This window comes from Schistosoma mansoni, chromosome W, assembly GCF_000237925.1.
Source record: "Schistosoma mansoni strain Puerto Rico chromosome W, complete genome".
NCBI classification, from domain to species: domain Eukaryota; kingdom Metazoa; phylum Platyhelminthes; class Trematoda; order Strigeidida; family Schistosomatidae; genus Schistosoma; species Schistosoma mansoni.
The window spans coordinates 4,420,323-4,441,971 of NC_031502.1; the positions used below are offsets into that span (position 1 = coordinate 4,420,323).

Below are 21,649 nucleotides of genomic sequence, written 5' to 3' on the forward strand. Positions count from 1 at the left end.
CACACCCGACAGAGCTAAACTACATTTGTCACGGATTATCACTAGAACTCTAGGAATGTCATCTTGAAGGTAATCACTAGCGTCTACATGACTACCATTAGCATTGTTTTTACTAAGTATAGAAAGTTGTAATGGATCAAAAAATGGCTGACACATATTTTTTTAAAAAGTTTGTTGGAAAAAACACAATACGAAGCAATCAGAAATAAGTTCACAAGTGGTCACTTGCTAGCATTTAGTGCTTTTTCTTATTTAAACGGGGTTCACAGTAACATACATTACAAGTATTCGTCAATATTTGGAATAGTTTGATAAAATTTAGGCTCCAAATTCGCACAAAGCGTAATTTGTAAAAATCGGCATGACTAACATTTATGGACAAGCCAATCAGAGGCAAGTAAGCAATTTCAAGGTCACAGCGTTTATTTCAACATCCAATGCTCGCGTAAGATCTGTTTACAGGGGACTTCAAGGAGGACATTGAATTTGAGTGACTACAACAGATGGAATTACTGAGAAGTTCCTTTATTTGTGAATGCAGTGTTCAAATGACTGCTGGACATTTTGCAAACAATTGTGACGATGTTTTATTTCAGTGTAATATTTTTTTTTGGAGGGGGGAACTCTGTTAGAACGGGGACTGTTTTCAATCGCTCCCGATTGACATTATGACAAGTCATGATAATTGTTGTAAGCTGGATAATAAAAGCACCAGTAAAACTGACTGTAACCTTTGAAGATGTTACTGAAGCTTCGGCAGTTCGATGGTATGAGTACTGTTGAGATATATGTGCAATCAAACTGACAAGCTTGAATAAGTCGTTTGGAGGAATCGGGAGAATCCTAGAAATAGACGAAACAGTCAATAGAAAACTCCAGCTCGATGGAAGATAGAGTGCTAGAGAAGACTGGGTAAGTAGCACTCCCTTGAGTATACTTAGTAGATCTTTGATTTATATGATAGATCATTTCAAAACGGACACTTCAAGCACGTGAAAAACCGATAGATTACCACGGTAATACTAATTATACAAGAGTATGTGCGGCCAGGTTCCACAATATACACAGGTGACTGGAGAGCTTATAGATGTCTATCTAAACTTGGTTGCATGCATTGTATTGTCGTTAACAAGCGATATTTTGTAGACTCCACCATGGGAGTACACAGCAACAATATAGAAGCAATGTCTTCGAGACTAAAATAATTTTCGCGACTTTATCATAGCTCCAGAGGTTTACAATTATGGAGTCATTTGGATCAGCTCCTGTACCGTGTGCATTATGGTTTCATAACTGCAGAGCCTCTTCCTAACTTTGGGAAGTTTCTAAACCATGTCAAAGAAATATGTCCACTCTAAATTTGTGGTTCTGTATAATATATTCTTACTCTGTACTGACTGTCTTCTGATTGGTTGGAACTTCTCAAGATCGCCTAGGATTCGTTCAAAGGTCGTCCATAAATTATAGTCTCGCCTTTTAACCATATTTGAAATAATCTCAGGGATTAGGATTTAGGTAACGACAACTTTTCGTCCAGCAAACGTTTGTGGATTTTTTTAGAACAAAACATTGGGTTCCATTAATCCGTCATGACATTGAAGCTGTCTTCAGGTTAACCATTGGCTTCTCTTCATCGTTCGTGTTTACCAGCAAATTAATAAAGTGTATGCCGTTATTTAAATGTACACTGAGTTGATAGGCTTATCATTGGTTAAAAATTAGGATGAAATATTCGATTGTCTATTATCAACAAAAGAGCTTACAGTAGAATACGTTATTAGAAAACAAAAGTTGTTAATTTTAGAACGAACATATCAATAAAGAAGGGATTGTATATAATTAATCAATCAAATGATAATTCATAACACAAAAAAATTGGTGATATTGTATTCCTCCTCATACGTATCATTGTAAGCTGGGAAATAACTGAATAGAAGAAAGGTATCGTTACCAAGTCTTGATTTGATAATTTTGAATAAATTGAGCATTGGGTAGATTGTTATAAATAAATAATATATTTGTAATTGGTTATTTATTCTCTGAAGAATTGACTTACTCTGTATCACGAAACGTCAGAAAATCTAATTTTTCTACTCATTGGGATATTACAAATATATTATTTATTTATGAATAGAACAAATTTTATTTTGCGATCTGAAAACTTAGAGGTAGTCTACGAGAAACCCTAAACTCAGGTTTCGTGCTATTTGTCACCCATCAGTAAGGTGAACCTGTAATCGTGAAGCAACCGATAGTCCCCTTAGTAGAATTCGAACCTAAATCACCCACCCAGCTTTAAAACCCTTACTACTAGACTAGTTGGACTTCAGCTGATCTGTTAGATGGAGATATCTACAAGCGATTGATTATTAACTAAAGATCAGTGTCATATATGTTTTGCTCCTCAGTACTGATCAAAATGCTTACTGACGGGTTGCAACTATGATAAGACCTAAGTACAAGGTGTCTTCCTGACTTTCTTCAAACACCTACCATCTCAACATACCATATTATCAGTTTATCAACAATGTAATCTATTTTCAATCAAAATAACACATTTATCTCATGGAATGACAAATTTTCTAGATTTTCAATAAGAAAATAACGAACCTTCACATGATTAAGCATACCTCCCTTTTTCACCATGCTCAAGTGTATTTATATAAAGAATACTACCAGACCATCAAGTACCACTGCTGAAAAAAAAGAATTTCATTAATCACACAACATTGAGACATGTTCATTGAGAAATTGAGTAAATTATTTCTTAGTTAAATACATTTTAATTTTGATCGATAAGAGATATACTAAAATTTACGTATGCAGAAAATAGATTAAATAATACAATGATATGACTGTTTGGTGAACACTTCTTAATAACTTGCAAAATAATTTGTCAAAGGACAATAACAAAAATTTTTCTGTCTTCTTTAAATTATTTTATTATATTTTCTTAAAGATTTTTGATACATGAGTTATTGAAGTCCTAGTCAGAAGTGTTGACTTGTCGAGCTCAACTATGTCTGGGGAGAAACATAATGATCTTTGCCTTTATTTTACAAATTAATTGAAGTTTAAAATGTGTGCTATTAGATTCAAACTCAATAGTTAGGAGGCTTAGCTCTTGCCAGGAGGCCTGATGGTCAAGAATTCGATCTGTGGTAGGGATATGATTGCTCACTATTGTGGAGTTTCATATAAGGACGATGTGATACTTAAATGATTTCCGTTTTCAATGGTACCTGGATCGAGGTCAACCTATAATGAATATCACCTTGGCAATAAAATTATCTCCACAAAACTTGTTCAATAATGCATACACATTACATCCACTTTTGGTCCATCAATTTCAAGTCTGATGATGTTAGTCAGGAATAAAAATGAAAGTTTCGAAACTATTTAGTTCAAATAACAAAACACTAACAAATCCATCCATTTTAGCTGCACATTTTCCCCATCATTTTGAAGTCTTTGTTTATTTGTTCTCAAATGAAAATTCGGTCTCATTGAGTTGATCATTATTATTTTCTTTGAATGTAACCATAAAGTTAAAATGGAATAAAACAGATCTATTTTTATTTGAATGGAAAAAACAACATCGCACTTCTAATTTATATCAGTAACAAGCATTTTCATTGTTAGTAGTATCTGCCTACCTTTAAGATAATTATTTTATTTTAAAAACAGATAAATCATTTACATTCGTTTCAGTTGTTTAACTATGTCGTCAATTATCAAATAAATGAATAAATAACTGAATTTGAAACAAACGAAAAAATGAAAATCTTTTTAAAAACCAGTAGCGGCTATGTCTATTTGATTGTCGGTAGGGTAAACGACACTTCCATAGCTCCTTTAAACTTAGTATGCCACAATACATGACGATAAAATAAATGTATGAGTCATTTTGACAGAAGGAGCTGGTAGAATTAAAAAAATTACCAACTAACGAAAGTACATTCTACAAAACAATTTGAAAATTATAAAAAATCACAGAAACGTACTTCTTACCTTAAACGTTCTAAGAGTACATGGAAAAATTAGTATTATTGTTCCCACGGTCTTTTATTGATAATTCGGAGTAATATTTAATTTAGTAGAAACATTTCATTTTGAACGGGCGAGGCTATTTGTAATGTTTTCAGTGTTCGACAATTCTGTTGTCATTTCTGAGTCATTTCATGTTTAACTAATTACCCAGTTTTACTTAATGAAGTGGTACTTCTAGGAAAAATTTTATTTCATGCTCTAATTCTCACTACATTTGCTTTTGCTATCGAGAAGTTGGGCTGAAATTTTGCTCAGACATGTTGATATCAGTTAGTTATAGATTACACTCGTCACTTGAAATGAAGTTTTTAACGAAAATCACTTCCTAGTGTACAACTTCCACCTACTAAATTATCGGTTCGTGTTCGAGATTCCTTAATATTTTACATCCGCCTAGGGATTTACAGATTTTGACTTAAATCAAATTCAGACCATTGATTTGGAATATATAATCCCAATGATTTTTTTTCTAAATTCAGTTTATCCTTCATATAATGTATGTTTTCACATTTGGTAAACTGGTATTGCTCTCTAAAGGACTGACTACATAATCTATGGCTTATCAACAACATAATGGAAAATCGTTTCCAAAGTTAATATCATTCATGAACTATTTCCCAATCAGTAGGTGTGATGAAAGATTTGAGTGATCAGATCATTCGGTTACTGATAATATGACCTTAGCCAATCATCTTTCTACATTTATTTATTCATTTTTCTGGAACCGCCTTTACTAAGAAGATAAAAGATCTAATATCAGTTGATAACAATTATGTTCTGTACACTGTGAATGAAGTTAATAAAATAATAATCTTCTTGAAACATGCATACTTGTTGAACTTTTATATAACCTTCTTGTTATTAGTCTAAGTAGGTTCAAATTTATTCATTATAGCTATTTTTTTATTTTATTGAAATCCGGAATCGATCTAACCTAGACCACTGTTGAGAACCTGGAAACAGTGAGGAAGTTATCCACAGATGACAATGGAAGGTGAGTGCTCAACATCGTAGGTTGATTGAAGTTCAAAATTAACACCGTTGGATAATCGCTCAGTGGTTTAGATATTAAGCATTGACGCACGAAACTGAAGGTCCCATGTTCGATTACAGCTTACGAGATCGGTAATGCGCACTATTGTGGAGTCTGAGAATAGGACGAAATGGCCAGTACATCTCAGTTCTTAATCGTGATCTAATTTATATTGGTTAAAAACTTTAAGGAAATTCAACTATCTCCACAACCCTGAACCTATAATTTTTTTATTGACTATGCTGGTCATTTTCAAGGTTGTCACTTCTGAGACTATACGTTGAATAAATTGATTGAAGTTAATTTTAATTAAAGTATTTTGAAGAGAAAAATTACTAATTACAAGCCATATTTATTCCAGACATGAAGTGTATGAGTTTCTCTTGAAGTCAGATACATCAAAATTAAAGATGTTATATAAATGTTAATCTGCGTTTACACCTACTCGGTACCTGCATGAGTGCTTAACATGATCAAACATATGGTAAATACCTATGTAATAGTGTATAGAGAAAGCTGATAAACACAAACACATATTCGGTAATTAACTTCATTTACATTCAACTGAATAAAGTTATATTAATAAGATACAACAATCAAATTTATGTTGATAATAACTTATCAACTTTATAGGTATTTCAATAAAAAGGCATTATATATTTTTTATAGAAGAATATATTTGCGTACGCAATAATTAAATGTACAAATATATAAAATTTATCTTTTAAATTTCACTGTCCTGTTTGTCAGACAGGATAAATGAATAAATCGACTATTACTAGTACTTATTACTAGTGACATATTCCATTTAGGACTAATCATCTAGATATATCAACATTACAGTATTGATACTTACACCAGGACTCACACCTAGTGCGTTGTACTCCGAATGCCAGTGGATTACCTACTGAGCGACTGAAACCATATAGCCACCAACTTGTTCAAAGGGTATACTAATTATGTCATTGTTACCATGGGTTTAAATCCTAAATAATGAATTTAAGTGTCATCCCGTCGAAGACATCTTATACGCTTTGTCATAGATATAAAAACACTATCTTAAATTAAAAACTGATAACAAAATAATAAGAAATACATTAATCGATAAAGTCGTTGAACTGTTTCAAAATGTCATAATGAAAATGAGTAAAACGAGAACCACTCCTTAAAATAACTTTGTATCAGTTTCATCGAAAAAAAACATAGTATAATTATCTTTTTCATTTTCCTTCAGTTAAAAGCGACCCTCACTCCATCGAACAGTAGAAATTTAATCACAGAAAATTTATGCCTAGCAAAATGTATGTAAATTTGAAATGAAATTTCTTGTTCCTTGAGTATATATAACTTATGGATATTCAAAAATATACGAATAAGGAGTTTTTAAACTCTTATTAGTTGACTCGTTTTTGACTTAAAATGTTTGTTATCATTCTCGCCCTAACGATATCTATTTCCAGAGCTGAGTATTTTTGATGTGTAAATTCTTATTCCTTCAAATCATGGTAGTGAAGGAAACTAGACGAATTCTTCAGTAATTACATTTGTAATAGATTACGAAGATTTTTAATAAACGTGCAAGTACGCACAGTTAACAGACATAATTTTACTAATTAAAACAAATCAGCAACAGAAAACTCCCTGTGATAAACGATACATTTGAAAAATTAATGATCAAGGCCTTACGGCAACCCATGAAAGGTATTTTTAATCAATACTTCTTGGAATATTCATCGTTGAAATGATTATTTCCTATTGATATTTGCCCATGATTGGAGAATTGATCATATTATTCAGTTATTATCTAATAGTAGAATCTAAGACAACCGTTTAGCCAGATTTCGGCCTTTGTATTTGTAATATTCTTGCATATTTGTGTGGTTGTCGTTGTCAACTGTTTCGATAAAATGGTGAGAAAATAGATTAGATATAAAAAAATGTAAAGCATTTACGCTATATATTTTGAACATTCTAATCATATATATGAAATGCCATGACAGTTCTATATGTGACCAAATTATTTGAAGTGTTTTGTGCAAATACACACCATTATTTTTATATCAACCCTGTCTTCTCAAAACACTGTCGAAATTTATGAAACGGACTAATTTTTCGCACGATTGTTTGACGAGTTAATTAGGAGTTTGCAAACACAATCAACTGGGCAGGATCTCTGCATTAGTACCAGTTATCACCCCAAACAGAGCCCAAATGATGTAAGTGAACAGAAAATAAATACCATGGTTTAAATCACGAACTGGACTCAGACAACAATTAAAGACAAAGATCCACCGAATGAATGTTTCCTTCTAGTATAAGAATCCTCAGTAGTATTCTACTGAGGAGAAGTATTGAGGCTCAATAGAGGCTAAGACCCTTAGGTCTCGTAGAGAGCTTTTAAATTTTAGACCACTGAGTCAGGATCCAATAATCTACGAACCGATTGAAGTCCAATTTCGACTCAGTAGTCAAAATGTTAAGAAACCTAAAGGGTTTGGGTTCAATTCCAGAGGAATCGTAGAGATTTACTACTATGTGGAATATTTGTCAACTACTTACTGGCTTTTAAATGTTATCTGACCAAAGTCACTTCATTATATAAATAGTACAATTCAGAAATCTTTTATATGAAGAAAATAAATAGTTGGTCAAAATATAACACAGAATAAAAAGGCAACACAGAAAATTCACATTATGATTGACTTATTATCTCACTTATCAGTTTTTACTTGAAACATCAACTTTAACGTAAGTATAGCTGATTTTCGTTTATTTAATCCTTACAATGTTTAATAATTATTTAGTAAGTTGAATAAAAGGTCATCTAAAATGTTATGTCTACTGTAACAAATTATCATACTCGGATGAAATATCAGAGTTTGACATAAGTATCAGGCATTTGCACTCAACTCATCACATTCCAAATTCAGTCATATACTGATCGATTAGTTATAAATTTATTTATGAACTTGTCTAGATAATATTTCATGCCTAATGATACTCACATACCGATGAACATTAGTTATCACATCAAAATAGTTTACAACGGATTCAAGCTCATTACATTGGTAATTAATTTGTTTGGCTTTTTTGCTATCTAGTTTTCAGAGACAAATATATTGTTCAACTGTTATTATTATTATTATTATTATTATTGGCTTTATTCAATGTTATAGTTTTTGTACAATATAGAATTCTCAGCACAAAGTATTTCAACAAGTTTCCGTTTCTTACTTCTTGGTTGATCCTGAAGATGAATACTGAATGATCACCAGTTAGAAGTTAGCAGTCCAGTCAATCGACATCTAAATAATGTACATTCTTTTCGCCGCATATTGCCAGCAACCACGATATCTCTGATTTAGCCTTTTATTACTTGTACAGCGAAAAGTTGTATATTTTTCAGAAACGCACCTGAATCAGTCAGTCAGTCAGCTACAAAGTAGGACCAGGCACACATATACATCGGTCTAAGTTGCCATACCTCATTAGCACAACAAGATGAACACCAAATTCATTGAAGCAGTTACTTCGATGGTAGTAATATATAAAAGAAAGGTTGTGTATAAGGATATAATATAGGAAGAAAGAATTAGTTCGTAAAAATAAAGATAAAAAGCAATTTTAATCTCAAGTTTTAAGGGAAAATAAAGAGTGTATACACCTGCGCCATTGTGATCGATTCTGAGCCATGTCAACCAGAGTCTTCAACCATTGGTTACGATAGACACACGGACCCCAACCAAGTAGCCTGCATCTACCAACATAGCTCAGACCAGAAGTTGGTGACTTAAAGGATTGATACCACGTTTTGGTTTGGCTACCCATGACTCTCTTCCAACCATCGCCAATACTAGTCAGCATAGCGCGTCGTGGTAATCGGTGTTCAGGCATACGTAACACGTGGCCTAACCATCTCAGTAGATGAAGATTCATCACCTCATCAACTGGTTTACCATCATTTCCTAATACCCTGCATCTAACCTCACTATTACTTACCCGGTGATCCAAGCAGATGAAAGCAATATTTCTAAGGCATCTGTAGTCAAATACTAGTAACTTACGAGTATCTTCTACTCTTAATGGACACGTTTTGCAGCCGTAAAGTAGAACAGAGTGACCTGCTGCGCAGTATACTCATCCCTTAATTGATAGACGGATATCTCGTCTTCGCCATAGGTGACGTAAGTTGGCAAAAGCAAAACGAGCTTTTTGAATCAGTGCAGAGATTTCGTCAGACACCAACCCATTAGGGCTGATCAGACTTCCAAGATAAGTGAAGTTGTCGACGCGTTCGACTACTTCACTCCCTATCTTTAGTTCAGGTGTTGGCGCAGGCCCGTCCTGGAGTAATAATTTACATTTAGATGGGGAGAAACGCATCCCAAATACCCTGGCATTGTTACTCAGTGCTAACAGAAGACTCTGCATTTTATCAGCGTCTTAACCAAACTGGATAGAGTGGTTTATGTGATTTATAACCATAATGATGTACTAAAACAAACAAAATTAGATAACTTGTTGAAATATCTAGATTGCAGGAACAGGTAGCCCAGATGTTCAAGCAGGCTGCCATTGATAAGTACATTTCTTTCTTCACACTCATATCGACAAAATACAAGACAATAACGGATTATAACTTATACATCTCAAGTCGTACATAATAGTTCTTTTTATCTGAAACTGAGAAATAAATTCATCGTTGATTCACCGAAAGGTAGAAAATATTGGAACACTTATCAATTTTGATTTGATGAAAGCTTGCTATCATATTGCTTACCGTAAAACGATTGTGTGATGAATACTCATTAAAAAATATGCAAACGAGGTTATTAGACTATAGTCATCCAAGTCCCACACTTTTCTTCAACGTTGAACGTGATCTAACAGACCACTGATTTGCTTAGATTTGTGCTAATAGTTCATAATTGACAAAGCCTACACTGTATCTCACTTGTTATTACCCAGCTTCTAGCTGCAAATAATGTGTCTGTCATTCACCATGAGTCATTGACGTCGTTCCAATTTTTACCCTACAGTATATTTAAGCCATCTTGTGATTGGTACCTTCCACATCCTATTTATGACCTTGATAACATAAGATTTAGCCTTTGTATCATGATGCATAAAGCCCTTACTACTCATTGGCTCATATTATTACTTTACTGTCATCTTGAATACCCTGGGTCCAGAGTATTGTTTAGTTGGAAAGACCATAGTTAGATGTCATCAGTTTATTTGGCTCTTAATATATGGAATCCAAAAGTTTATATATATATATAATTCTAACTGGACACTCGAAAATGCTAGATATTGCACTCCTATTGAACGTCGATAAAGGATTGTTGTTCTTACACGACATTACTGAGTAAACAACTTCTGCATGACTTGTAAAGAAAACAATTTTTAAAATCACTTTCGCTTCCATGATAAATCTTTTCATCTTCAAATATGTTCGAGGTATAAATTCTACAGCGATCGTCTCTGATTTCTCTAAAAGATAGGGTGGGAGAATAAAAGTACTACTATAGTGATTTTCTCGAGTATCTCGGTACTTAGCAAGATTTGTGATAGGTTGTAAGCACTTTTTGAATGTTCATACTTACCCTCTGCAGGCAGACAGTTTATTAGAAACAAATCTAAGACGAGGAAATCAATGTCAACTAATGGGTGTTTGGGATAATAGTGACCCAAAATGAATAACGTGTTGTGGTTCTCTTTATGTTGAAAACATCAATGGATTCCAAGGATTGACCGTTTGTTTCGTACTAAATATTTGCTGTCTATGTCATTTCGATATTGCTTCTATCCACTAGTTTTAGATCAGTTTGATTGTGTGTAGTGATTGGATCTACTACTAATCCATAAGTCGTAGGCTTAGGATGTAGATAAAAATGGACAGCTACACAATTTAATAGACTAAAATCGATGAGTTCACCGGAACAACACAAATACAATGATTGAAGTATAGGATAGTGATAAAGGAGTTCAGTTAGTCATCGAAGAACAATTGAAAAAAGAAAGTGACCAGTAGAATTAAAATGTCAAATATCTATGATTAGAAAGCTTAATTTAACAAAAGTGGTAAGTTTTTCTTCACGAAATAAATAAGATCCATTTTAGGAAACATGATTACGGTGGAACAGATGATTCATGTTGTTACGACACTTCATAAACTAAGTAAAAATAATTCCTAAAATGAACCTTAGTTCCAAATACAGCCAGTTTTCCATAAAGTGCTACGATCACATAATTTCATCGGTAATACTTGTCCCATAATCTACGCAAAATACTCAATGTCCGTTGGTCGGAAATCACCAACAGCCTAATGTGTGAGAGAACAAACCAACTTTCAACTGAATAGAAGATTAACAAAAGACTTTGGAAGTGGATAGGACATATACTGCTGAAATCATCAAACTGCATCACGATGTAAGCCTGAACTTGGAGCCCTGAAGGGAAACAGAAAGGAGGAAGGCCAGAGAGCACACGGTGGCGAGAATCGGAAGCCGATATCAAAAAGATGAATAAAAACTGGAAATAACTGTCCAGGACAGAGTTGGATGGAGAATGCTGGTGGGCGGCCTATGCTTCTCCACGAGGGGTAACAGGCGAAACTAAGTAAATGAGTTTCTTGATTTACGGACAGTTAGACGAACTCGACTGATCATTGACAAGATATGTTTCACAAAATGTAAATATTTTCATGTAAGATATTTGGTTGCTAAGTCAACATAGATTTGTATTTAAGTAGTTACACATATGGACCTCAGTGAGTTGAAACTCACATCTGAAAACTCACAGGTACAAATAAAATCAGTTTCATTCATTATGAAAAGAAAAATCATTACTGATTAAAACATATTAACGGAAATCTCTACACAGTTGTGTAGTTACCTGATTAGTTGAGCGGCATGTGCACATCGATTTCTTTCGTAAGCGATGCACGGCGAAATTTTAGTTTCAAGAGCCTGAGTATTTTGTATGTGCCATTTGCTAGACGTTATACTTACATTCAGAAGGCCATTTTTGTTTACTTGACTTAAAGTATGCGGCTGGTAAAGACTTATGAGAAACTGTATGTTTTTATGCTTTTTAGCATCTTTGTGAAACTTATCACTGTGACCAGACGAAGAAGTGACATCAGTCCATGAAGTCGGTGACTATTGGACTGTTCCGTATAGGTAAGTGCATACTAACTGGTTGACGATCTGCGCGATTATTGCGAGCAATAAGTCAGATAAATTCACTTTGTTTCTCTCAGATATTAAGTTTCAAAATTGTTTTACGCGTCTTTGTTTATTGAACTTATTATTTATCCTAAAACCATTCTGCGTGGTTAAACGTTCCCTTTGGTACTTACACCGTGACTACCTCTACCATCTTGGGATATGTATTAATAGTCCCGTCTTGCAGTGCTAATGATGTGCTGTGGTAATTTAAGCCGGTATAAACAAGTATCAGGTTCTACGTTGCTTATAAATAGCTGAATTCATTGTGATTATCGTAAGAAACAGTCATTCACACTCGCATGGTTTTGAGATAGTGAAGATTTGTAGGTCAAGTGGGTGATTTTGATGTAGTTTTGTTCTCTGAGTTGAACGGATTGGTCGTGGAGCTTTCATCGTCCTTCTGAACGACATCATCGGTACAAACTTCGGGTAGACTTCCATCCGGCTCAGAGAACAAAACTCCATAAAAGTCATTCACAAAAATGAATATAAACATGTATTAGCATACTACTGAATTTCTTTGTAAGTACAGAGCTAGTAGATTTTAGGGATGAATTCAAGCGTTCTTTAATTGTCTTTTATATTTTAGGAATTCAGAAAGTGTATCATTAAATTTGATATGAAAGCGTTTAGAGTATCCTGTTGTTGGTGTTCTTGGCTGGAATATGATCGACCTTGGTTGGCATATGTTCATCTTTCGAGGATTACCTCAGTATAGCAATCACGAAACAAGTTGACGAAGATGGGATGAGGCCAGTAGTGGAATCCGAGACGCATGTTTCGTCCTACTTGGGACTCTTTAGTTGGATGTACCTGCATCTCAGAGTTCTCACTCCTGAACTCGAACACAGTACAGTTTGCTTGAAACGCCATTGTCATCCACCAAGCAACTGAGTGAAGATAGTCACTCACTTGTGAAACAGATGTGAGTTTTAGCATAAATATGAAAAATTAGTTTTCATCTGATTCGGCTATTCTATCTACTTCATACAACATTCGGATAGTAAATTCAGACTAGACTAATTTCTACGGTTTTGTAAATTACGTCTGAGGAGTTTAGTTTCACTTAACATAAAGTATAAACATGTTAGTCAAAACAGTTCTCAATACCATTCAACGTATTGACATTGTAAAGTACATGAGACTATAATTTACAAACGACCTTTATGGGACGCTAAAGTGACCTTGGAAAACCTACCAGCCTACTAGGATCAGAAGTGGATTAAAAAATTAGTGAGAGAAATTAGGATTAGGTTAGGTTCAGGAAATAGAATTAGGATTTTCATAACGAACCGACATCCGTTATAATGCCAAAATACGATTTAATCATATAGATGAACAAGCTTGGTGTCAAAATGGAAGACTTGTTATCTTATATCTCATTAGTCCGTTAATAATTCATAGTCTCGCTAACTTGACTCACGATCATTCCTAGGTTTCCCAGGGAATATACCAACTTATGTAATGTAAATATATTTCTGTAACAGGCCTTCAACTACAACTTTACATCAGGAAAACTCATGAAATAAAGCATCTTTATTTAAAAATATGCTTGTACATAACAATATACAATAAAGTGTACACATGTTCTTTTGAGCGAGAATTGATTTTTAAATTCTATAGTTCAATGTTTAAGTGTATTTCTAACAATAATACTACAAATAGTATATATAAATATAAATCATACAAAGCTGAGAATGAATTCCAAACAGACAAGATCTTATAGTTTATTATTATTTCGAAACCTCCAGATAATTCGCCTTTTAAACTCATTATATCAATTTATTATTTTAAATAGAATTTTTAACTTTATCAATTAAACGTTGAATTTTATTCAGTTTGTCGAAATGTACTTCATGATTTTCTTCTTGATATTGACTTTGTTGTAGGCAGTGTGGTGTTGCTGATTGATGATGATCATTTAAATCATGATTATGATTTGATGGTGTTATTTGTTTAATTCTGACAATATTAACATTGTCATCATCATCATCGTCATCATCACCACGTTCAATTTGTTCCGGTAATTTTATGGAAGTAAGAGTTTGGGTAGAGTTTTCTGGAATTTGTTTCTGTAATGTGTTGAGGATAACAGCAGAACTGGCTGCAGCTAAAGCCTAATAAACAGAAATGTATAGATGAATTGGTAAAAGAAAAAAAATCTATCAAGTTTTCATTTTTTTTATGGGGGAACGGGTGTATGTGTGCTGGCAGTTGTTTTGGTTTACTTTGTTTACATCCTAGATATGAATCTTATGCATATTTATAGGTGTTAAATTGAAAAGAATCCCAGAATAGAATGCAATAACCTAAAGGAAAGCTAAGTGGTTTGAAAAAACTTCACATCGGTCGATTATGTAAACCCAACGAATAGAAAGACCTCAGAAAAAAACTGACTTTCTAACACTAGAAGAAATATGACTTAAATAACTAATGTCCCTTATGCTTGCTATGTGAGTAGCAGTGGCATTCACATATATATTTCGCTTCAGTTGTAATTAATCTACTGAATATAACTGAGTCTCAGTGTTGATATTCACATTAAGACTGAAACACAATAAAAGACAAAGTGCTAAGCTATTGTGGTGTGGGTTACTTATATCCGCGTAAGTAGTATATAATGATGATCGGGCATTGAATGTATTTCAGTAGGAGATTGATAAAGAAAGAATCAGAACGGAAATCAGTTGGTATGAAAATGTATGAACAATGAAATCAGAGAAGATAGACTGATATTTGCAGAAGGAACGGTCAAGATTGAGACAATTGATTGATAGTTTGCACAATAGCTGTTTACAGTTTAATTGTCAAATTTTAGTGAGATATGCTGTATCTACACTATCAATGCTAAAGCCTAATTAAACAAAGTATAAACTCTAGTTTGCTGTGAAATGACCAATGATGACAGGAAAAATGTACTCTGATCAGAACTAAGATAATATTTGACTTATAAGTTGGGATATATGTACATATATAATGTCAATTATGTCAAAACTATCTGTCTGTCAGTGATATTAAATTCATTGGAGTTAATATGTGTTTAATCTTCACTACAGACCACTACACACTATGAGTTGTTTAAGATTAGATTATTGTTGATTAAAAAAAGCAGATATTAGTTATACAATTATTATTGGGAACTCTGAGTTCGATCTCCAATGGAGATGGATGGGTCATGGATATATACTGTAAAGGTTTCGGATACTAGGAATACATGAGTTATCCACTACACTTCCTGATTTTCAATGGTTAGCTAGGCTAAAGTCAGTTCATGATGTGAAACATAAAATGCCTCAATAAATAATAATAATAATAATGACATGAACTTACTGTTTGACTGGCTGCTATAGCTAGATTAGTATCTAATGGAGCGAAATCTGCATTACTAGCAACTCGTTTTATCACTTCTTTTGTATGAGCTTCAGTAAGTTTTTCAGCTACTTTTAATTTACTCTGAAAAAATTTCGTATCGTCCATTACACCGGTGGCAACAGCTAATCCACTGACAATTGAACCGCCTAAATTAAAATTCATTTGCATTTGACTATTAGATAATGCATGAGCCATTGTTGTAGATGCATTACCAGGACCAATATCATAAATACGCGAACGATGTAACGATTCATTTGATTTAATCATTGAAATGAATTCTGTACGATATTCTTTCTCGGCTGGTCCCCATTCATGAACAGGTTTTAAAAATTCTTTCATCAACTATTCATAAAGTGAGGCAGGGAGTTTAAAAATAATTTTGTAAGTAGCTACGAGAAATAAAAATATATCTTGGAGTAAACTAGGTCACTCTGTTCCGGAACATCAAAGTATGGCGTATGAGATTACAGAGAAAAAATTTAGATTAATAGCTATAGTGTAACTTGACTTTTAGAATCCGATCAACACTAAGGTTTAGACGTATGAATGACAGTAGAAGTCAGTTTTAATGAAGAGTCATAGTTAGATTTAAGACAGTGGCTTTAAGATAGGTTTTCAAGCAAACTAATGATAAATAGTTTATAAAAACAATAAGACTAAAGAATATTGAGGAATTAGAGAGTAACTCTTGAAATATTGATGAAAAAAATGATTAGATCGTCGATCGGAAAAAAAATGTACATGATGAAACGACTTGCAACGCAACGTTTTAACATGATTTGAAAAGGTTTCAATGTAGCTAATGTTTTTGAGATCCAAAATTAAAGAACTATCTACATAATCGTTTATCAATTTGGTTACAAAGTATTCTTCTACTGTTACTCAAACTCGAATTCCTTACTCCAACCTTTTCGGGTCTTTATGTAATACACTGTTTTCTTACAAATCACATCAATGACTAATCTTCGCTAGACTATTACTGAAAGCCAAGAGGCACTGAACGGTTTTTTTCCGGCTCGGTGGTCTAGAGTTTAAGCACCTGCTCCTAAGACAGAAGTTCTGGGTGTGACCCCTTGTCGTGGGGTTGTGAATCCACACTGCTGGGGGAGTCTTATACTAGAAAGAAACAGATGTCCAGTGCTTCTTGGTTTCTAGTGATGGCCTAACTACGATCAGTACGTAATGTAATCCATTCAAATCAGTCAATCTCCACGGAACCCCTAAACAATTATTTATTTACATTACTTCCATGCTGATTAGCTAGAGATGAACTATACCAACTAGAGTTGTTAATTTTTGTCAACACAGTATTTTTTTCTTCCACCTAATACACTTTAGCAAAGATAAATCATTCACAACATAAAAATAATGAAAGAAACTTACGACAAAACCACCTTCTTTACAGTATTTATATAAAAACCATGCAATAATTGTTAACACAGGTATAGCTGCTAATATTTGACGAAATATTAATGCCCATTGCGGATATGTATAATTGCCTTCTTTAAATTCTGTTGAATAAATAAATATTGAAATTATCAATAAGAAACAAATGATTGGTGTGAATACAAGCCAACAAATGCGCCAATACCAATTTGGTCGTTCATCAATCATCAATTCAATATCACGCCGAAATTGTTTTAACCCTGATATATAATAAATGAAGAGAAATTTGAAATAAAGTGAAGATTAGAATTGAAACAAATAACTTAGGCGAAAAGTTTGATTGTTATGGAAATTCATTCGGATGATTATAACAAGAATAAAGCTTTATAGTTCACATCATGAATAGATCTTAGTCAACCAACTATTCAAAATCAGGCGTTGGATGAGCTATGTTGTGTTTAATCCTAAAACATTTAGGTTATGCGTTGGGCGATTAATCAGTTGCAAGGCTGAGCTGACAGGACCCAATAGTTTATATTTCTAACTTGAAACTGATTTAGAGAATTAAATTCCCGGAGCTCTAGCCAGAAGCCGTGACTAGTTAAGTTCAATATTGTCGGATGTGTAGTGATTAACCCATTGAGAGACTTGGAAGACGGTTGTGCAATATCATAAATTCAGCGTCTAAAATACTGGATGCAGACTATTTAAAATATTATTTAAAGATTAAGCGCTGATATCAAGACCACTATGATCCTTGATTCAATTATGAGTGTAGCTGTGGGTGCACTTTCATGAGAAGACTAATACTGGAACGAAACAGCAATCAGTTGCTTCCTGGTTTTCAATGGCTGTCTAGCTACAATCAGTTTATGACGAAAAATATAAAATTCATCAATCTCTACAAATCCTCTATACAGTAATTCATGTCGAGTATTAGGCAGTTATCTGGTTATCAAGGTGATCTCTCTGCATCAAAACGAATTACTCATCAAGACAGTCATGTGGGGTAAATCCCCGCCTTGTTACTTTTAAATATGTTCGCCAGTTTACATCTGCGTGCCAAGGCACGTCCATCGGAAGAACAGAAAAGTGGGTTAGTTTCCGCATCGCTGAGCGCATTCCATAGAATGCTAAGACTTAGAGGATAATGCGTTTCCAGTAGTGCAAAAGCACACCATCTGCTGGACAATGGTGTTGTCGTCTTAAAGGCCTCCACGATAATTAATAAACAAAGAACGTCGAGGTTACTTCGATTTCTCGAAGTAATTGCTATCGAAGATCAGATTCAATTGTCAGTCATGCCTTACCATGGTGACTTCGTTCATAAGTATTTGTTACGTCGTCCTTCTTTTTATGCTACTTATGATTAATTCTTATTATGTATCTCACCTGTACTCAATTAATTTTGTTGTAAGAGTTAAATAATTATAACATTAATATATTGCTTTAAATAAATCTGTTTCTAAGTTCTTAGTTGTCTATCTTAGAATATTCTTATACATTCAACTTATAAATATTCATATTATCCAACAAATGCACATCCTTGCTAGTTCCGTCATAATTATTACTCTTTTCATTCATTTTCCAATGTGATTTTTAATGATTGTTACTATTATGTTCAAGATGTAAACAGCTGACGAGAAACCACAAATGATATAACGAATTCATGTTATTCTGCAACGTTAATCGTTCTTGTTCTAGTCGAATAAAATGTATGAAATATATCACTTGACTGATGGATTAATATTACAATGTTGCTAAATGATAGACAGTTGCTCACGTGACCGTTTAGTAACTGTAGACCATCCTCCTATAAAATAAAACTGATTTTAGAAGACAAGAGTCGCAGTGAACAAACGAGCACTCTTAACATTTAGATTATTGAATGCAAAAAAACAATCATTAGAATTCGGTCAACAAATAGACAATTGGAAAGTGTAAAAATGATAAATCATTCACTACTCAATCAATTCAATTATTACGCTGTCATATTAATTGTATGGTGTTTCAATTAACTAAAATGTTAAATTTCTTTGAAACGAAGCACTGATCTATTATTCTATTACATCAAATGTTTTCACTTTAATCAAACATTCTTTTTCAAAAGAATCATGGGAAATTTTCTTCTGCAAAATCACTCGTTTTGATGAATTAACTCTTAAATAATTTGTATTCATCAAAGTGTTGATCATCTGTGATAAGGTTGATTATGATAAATTACAACTTACCATATACATAACAGATAACAATTGTTTCACATAATGCAATAACCAAAGGTGTATAACCTGATATAACACTATCACATATAGAGAATAAATAATAACCACCAGCACAGACCATAGGTAATCCAAGCAAGAAATCAACAAAGCATATAATAATTCTATGTAGATCAATAACAACCATAATAACATAAAGAAAGAAAAGAAAGAAAGGGAGAAGGATAAAACAAAGTGTATGTATTAATTATTTTTAGTATATGAATAGTATTATAGGGAGATTTGTTATTACACAGTCTAGTTTTGGTGTCTAGGCGATTAACCTATTTTCCAAATGTAAAGAAAGTGCAATATAGTTATTTATTTATAATAAATGTTTTATTTAAATAATATTCTGCATGATAACGGTAGGTACTCATCATATTCCTAAACATAAATGGGAAGATTCAAATAACCAATACAAATAAATTAAAACTTCATCCCATTACACAACCCAATTGCTATCTCGACTCAGTAGTCACGTGGATAATGAGATGATGTTTCATGTAAACGGTACTGGGGTCGAGTTCCGGAGTGAACATCAACTCTAGTATGCAGGTACATCGAGTTGACGAGTCACAAATAGGATAAAATGTGATCTCTGGATTCCACCGTTAGTCACCATCCACCCCCGCTTGTAATCCTTGTGATTTAATGAGATTATTGAGGTAATCCTCATAGGATGTACATATGTCATATAAGAGACTGATAAACTGCAGTTCCAAAACACTAACTTGAAAATTTAAACAATTGATGCAAGATGAATTATAGGTAAGAAAGTTTCCCAATCAAGTATAATACGCGATTAAAAAACGGAATATCATGAGAGTATAACTACTAGCTTAAAATATTTCGTAAATATAAATGAATGGTAGTTAGTTACTCAGTTAGTAAACTTATACAAGACAATGAATTGTTGTGATATACTTCATTACATTCTTCGAATTCTTTAATGTAAGCAGCAATATAAGAATTCAAATGAAATGACCAACTTTTATGTTTTATATCACGAACTGGTTTATAGTTATACAGCCATTGAAAATCAAAAACACTCTGAATAGATGTTTCAAAATTGTTTAAATATTGATTATTTTGAACGATTTTGAAAGATCAACATTATGTTCACTTCTGAACAGATGATGATTAAAAGCACTGTTGAATATACATTGACTTTTGAATGTGCAATGTGCTACATGATTCAAACAAGAATCCTTCATTCTGTTCTTTGAATGCAATAGCTTTAGGACAAAATAAAAACCAATGCTCAAACAACTTCGAGTTTACTACTCTACGCTGTGGCCATCAGTATTAAAAAAATCGAAACGATACAGTTGTCAATCTCTCACCAGCAACTGGTAAATTATTTTTTTTTATTACTCAATTGCGTACAAACTAACTTCATTTTTTCAATAAGTTCTTTTTCTCTGATTGTTGTGTCATTCTTCTTTTGAGATTTCCTCATTTTATTATGTTTATGTGTTACTACGTAACCTTGACATCGATTTTCATTCTCTAGCAACGTGCCTCTATGTGTTTGAAAATTTCCTGTATAAATCAATATTCATTTTACTCTCCTATAATTCTTCCATATCTGTTGCCGTTATTCTACTAATATGACATAAAGTCTGTACATTATTCATAAATAATTAGTGTAGTGAACGAGAACACAAGTGGGGACAATCGAATGTAATTGAACACAAAATTACAGAACATCTCACCAAAATCTGAGAACCATACAGTAAGTACTTCATTTGCAAAATGTTAATCAATTGTCTCGAACTTGACTGTTCCTTTGCAAATATCAGTCAGTCGTCTCAGACTTCATTGTTCTTTCGTTTCCACACCAATTATTCTTTGTTCTCATCCTCGTTTCTCTGATCTTCTTAACCTGTTGCCTCCAGGTATTTCACTTTCGACTGATGATACATTCTACTTATATCTGACGACATCAGTAGCACACACCGCATTAGTACTATTGTTCTCATGTTGTAAGCCACTGATGAAAAACCACACGAAATAAATGACTTTAATTTATTCTGCTATTGGAAAAATTGTATGAAACAAAACCTAGATTTTGTGTTAGATGTGTAATGGTTAGAGACGTTGTATGACACGAGTCAAAATCGGTCCCAATGGTTCAGATAGATTCATTATTTTTCCACCTTAAGATTCTGAGTTTCAATATAATCTCATACAATTTTTCCTGCCAATTCATTCTTCCCTCTCGAATTATATTATCGACTACTACTTCGACCAGTTTGTATTCATCATGCAGTACTGGTATGATATGATGAATTCCATTAATAAATATATGTACT

At 33.2% G+C, this 21,649-nt stretch overlaps 1 protein-coding gene across 1 annotated transcript in view; it reads right to left on the reverse strand.

Annotated features, from left to right (window-relative positions):
• Positions 1–13,837: 13,837 nt before the first annotated feature.
• The window catches only part of Smp_131890 (putative sodium/chloride dependent transporter), a gene marked incomplete at its 5' end in the record, with an annotated part of 30,603 nt that continues 22,791 nt past the window's right edge, over positions 13,838–21,649 (reverse strand). The window contains 4 exons of the mRNA XM_018799972.1: positions 13,838–14,432; positions 15,646–16,029; positions 17,071–17,333; positions 19,298–19,456. Of these exons, the coding sequence (XP_018653832.1) occupies positions 14,106–14,432; positions 15,646–16,029; positions 17,071–17,333; positions 19,298–19,456 (1,133 nt within the window). The 3' untranslated portion in view covers positions 13,838–14,105. The remainder of the gene's footprint in view (positions 14,433–15,645; positions 16,030–17,070; positions 17,334–19,297; positions 19,457–21,649) is intronic.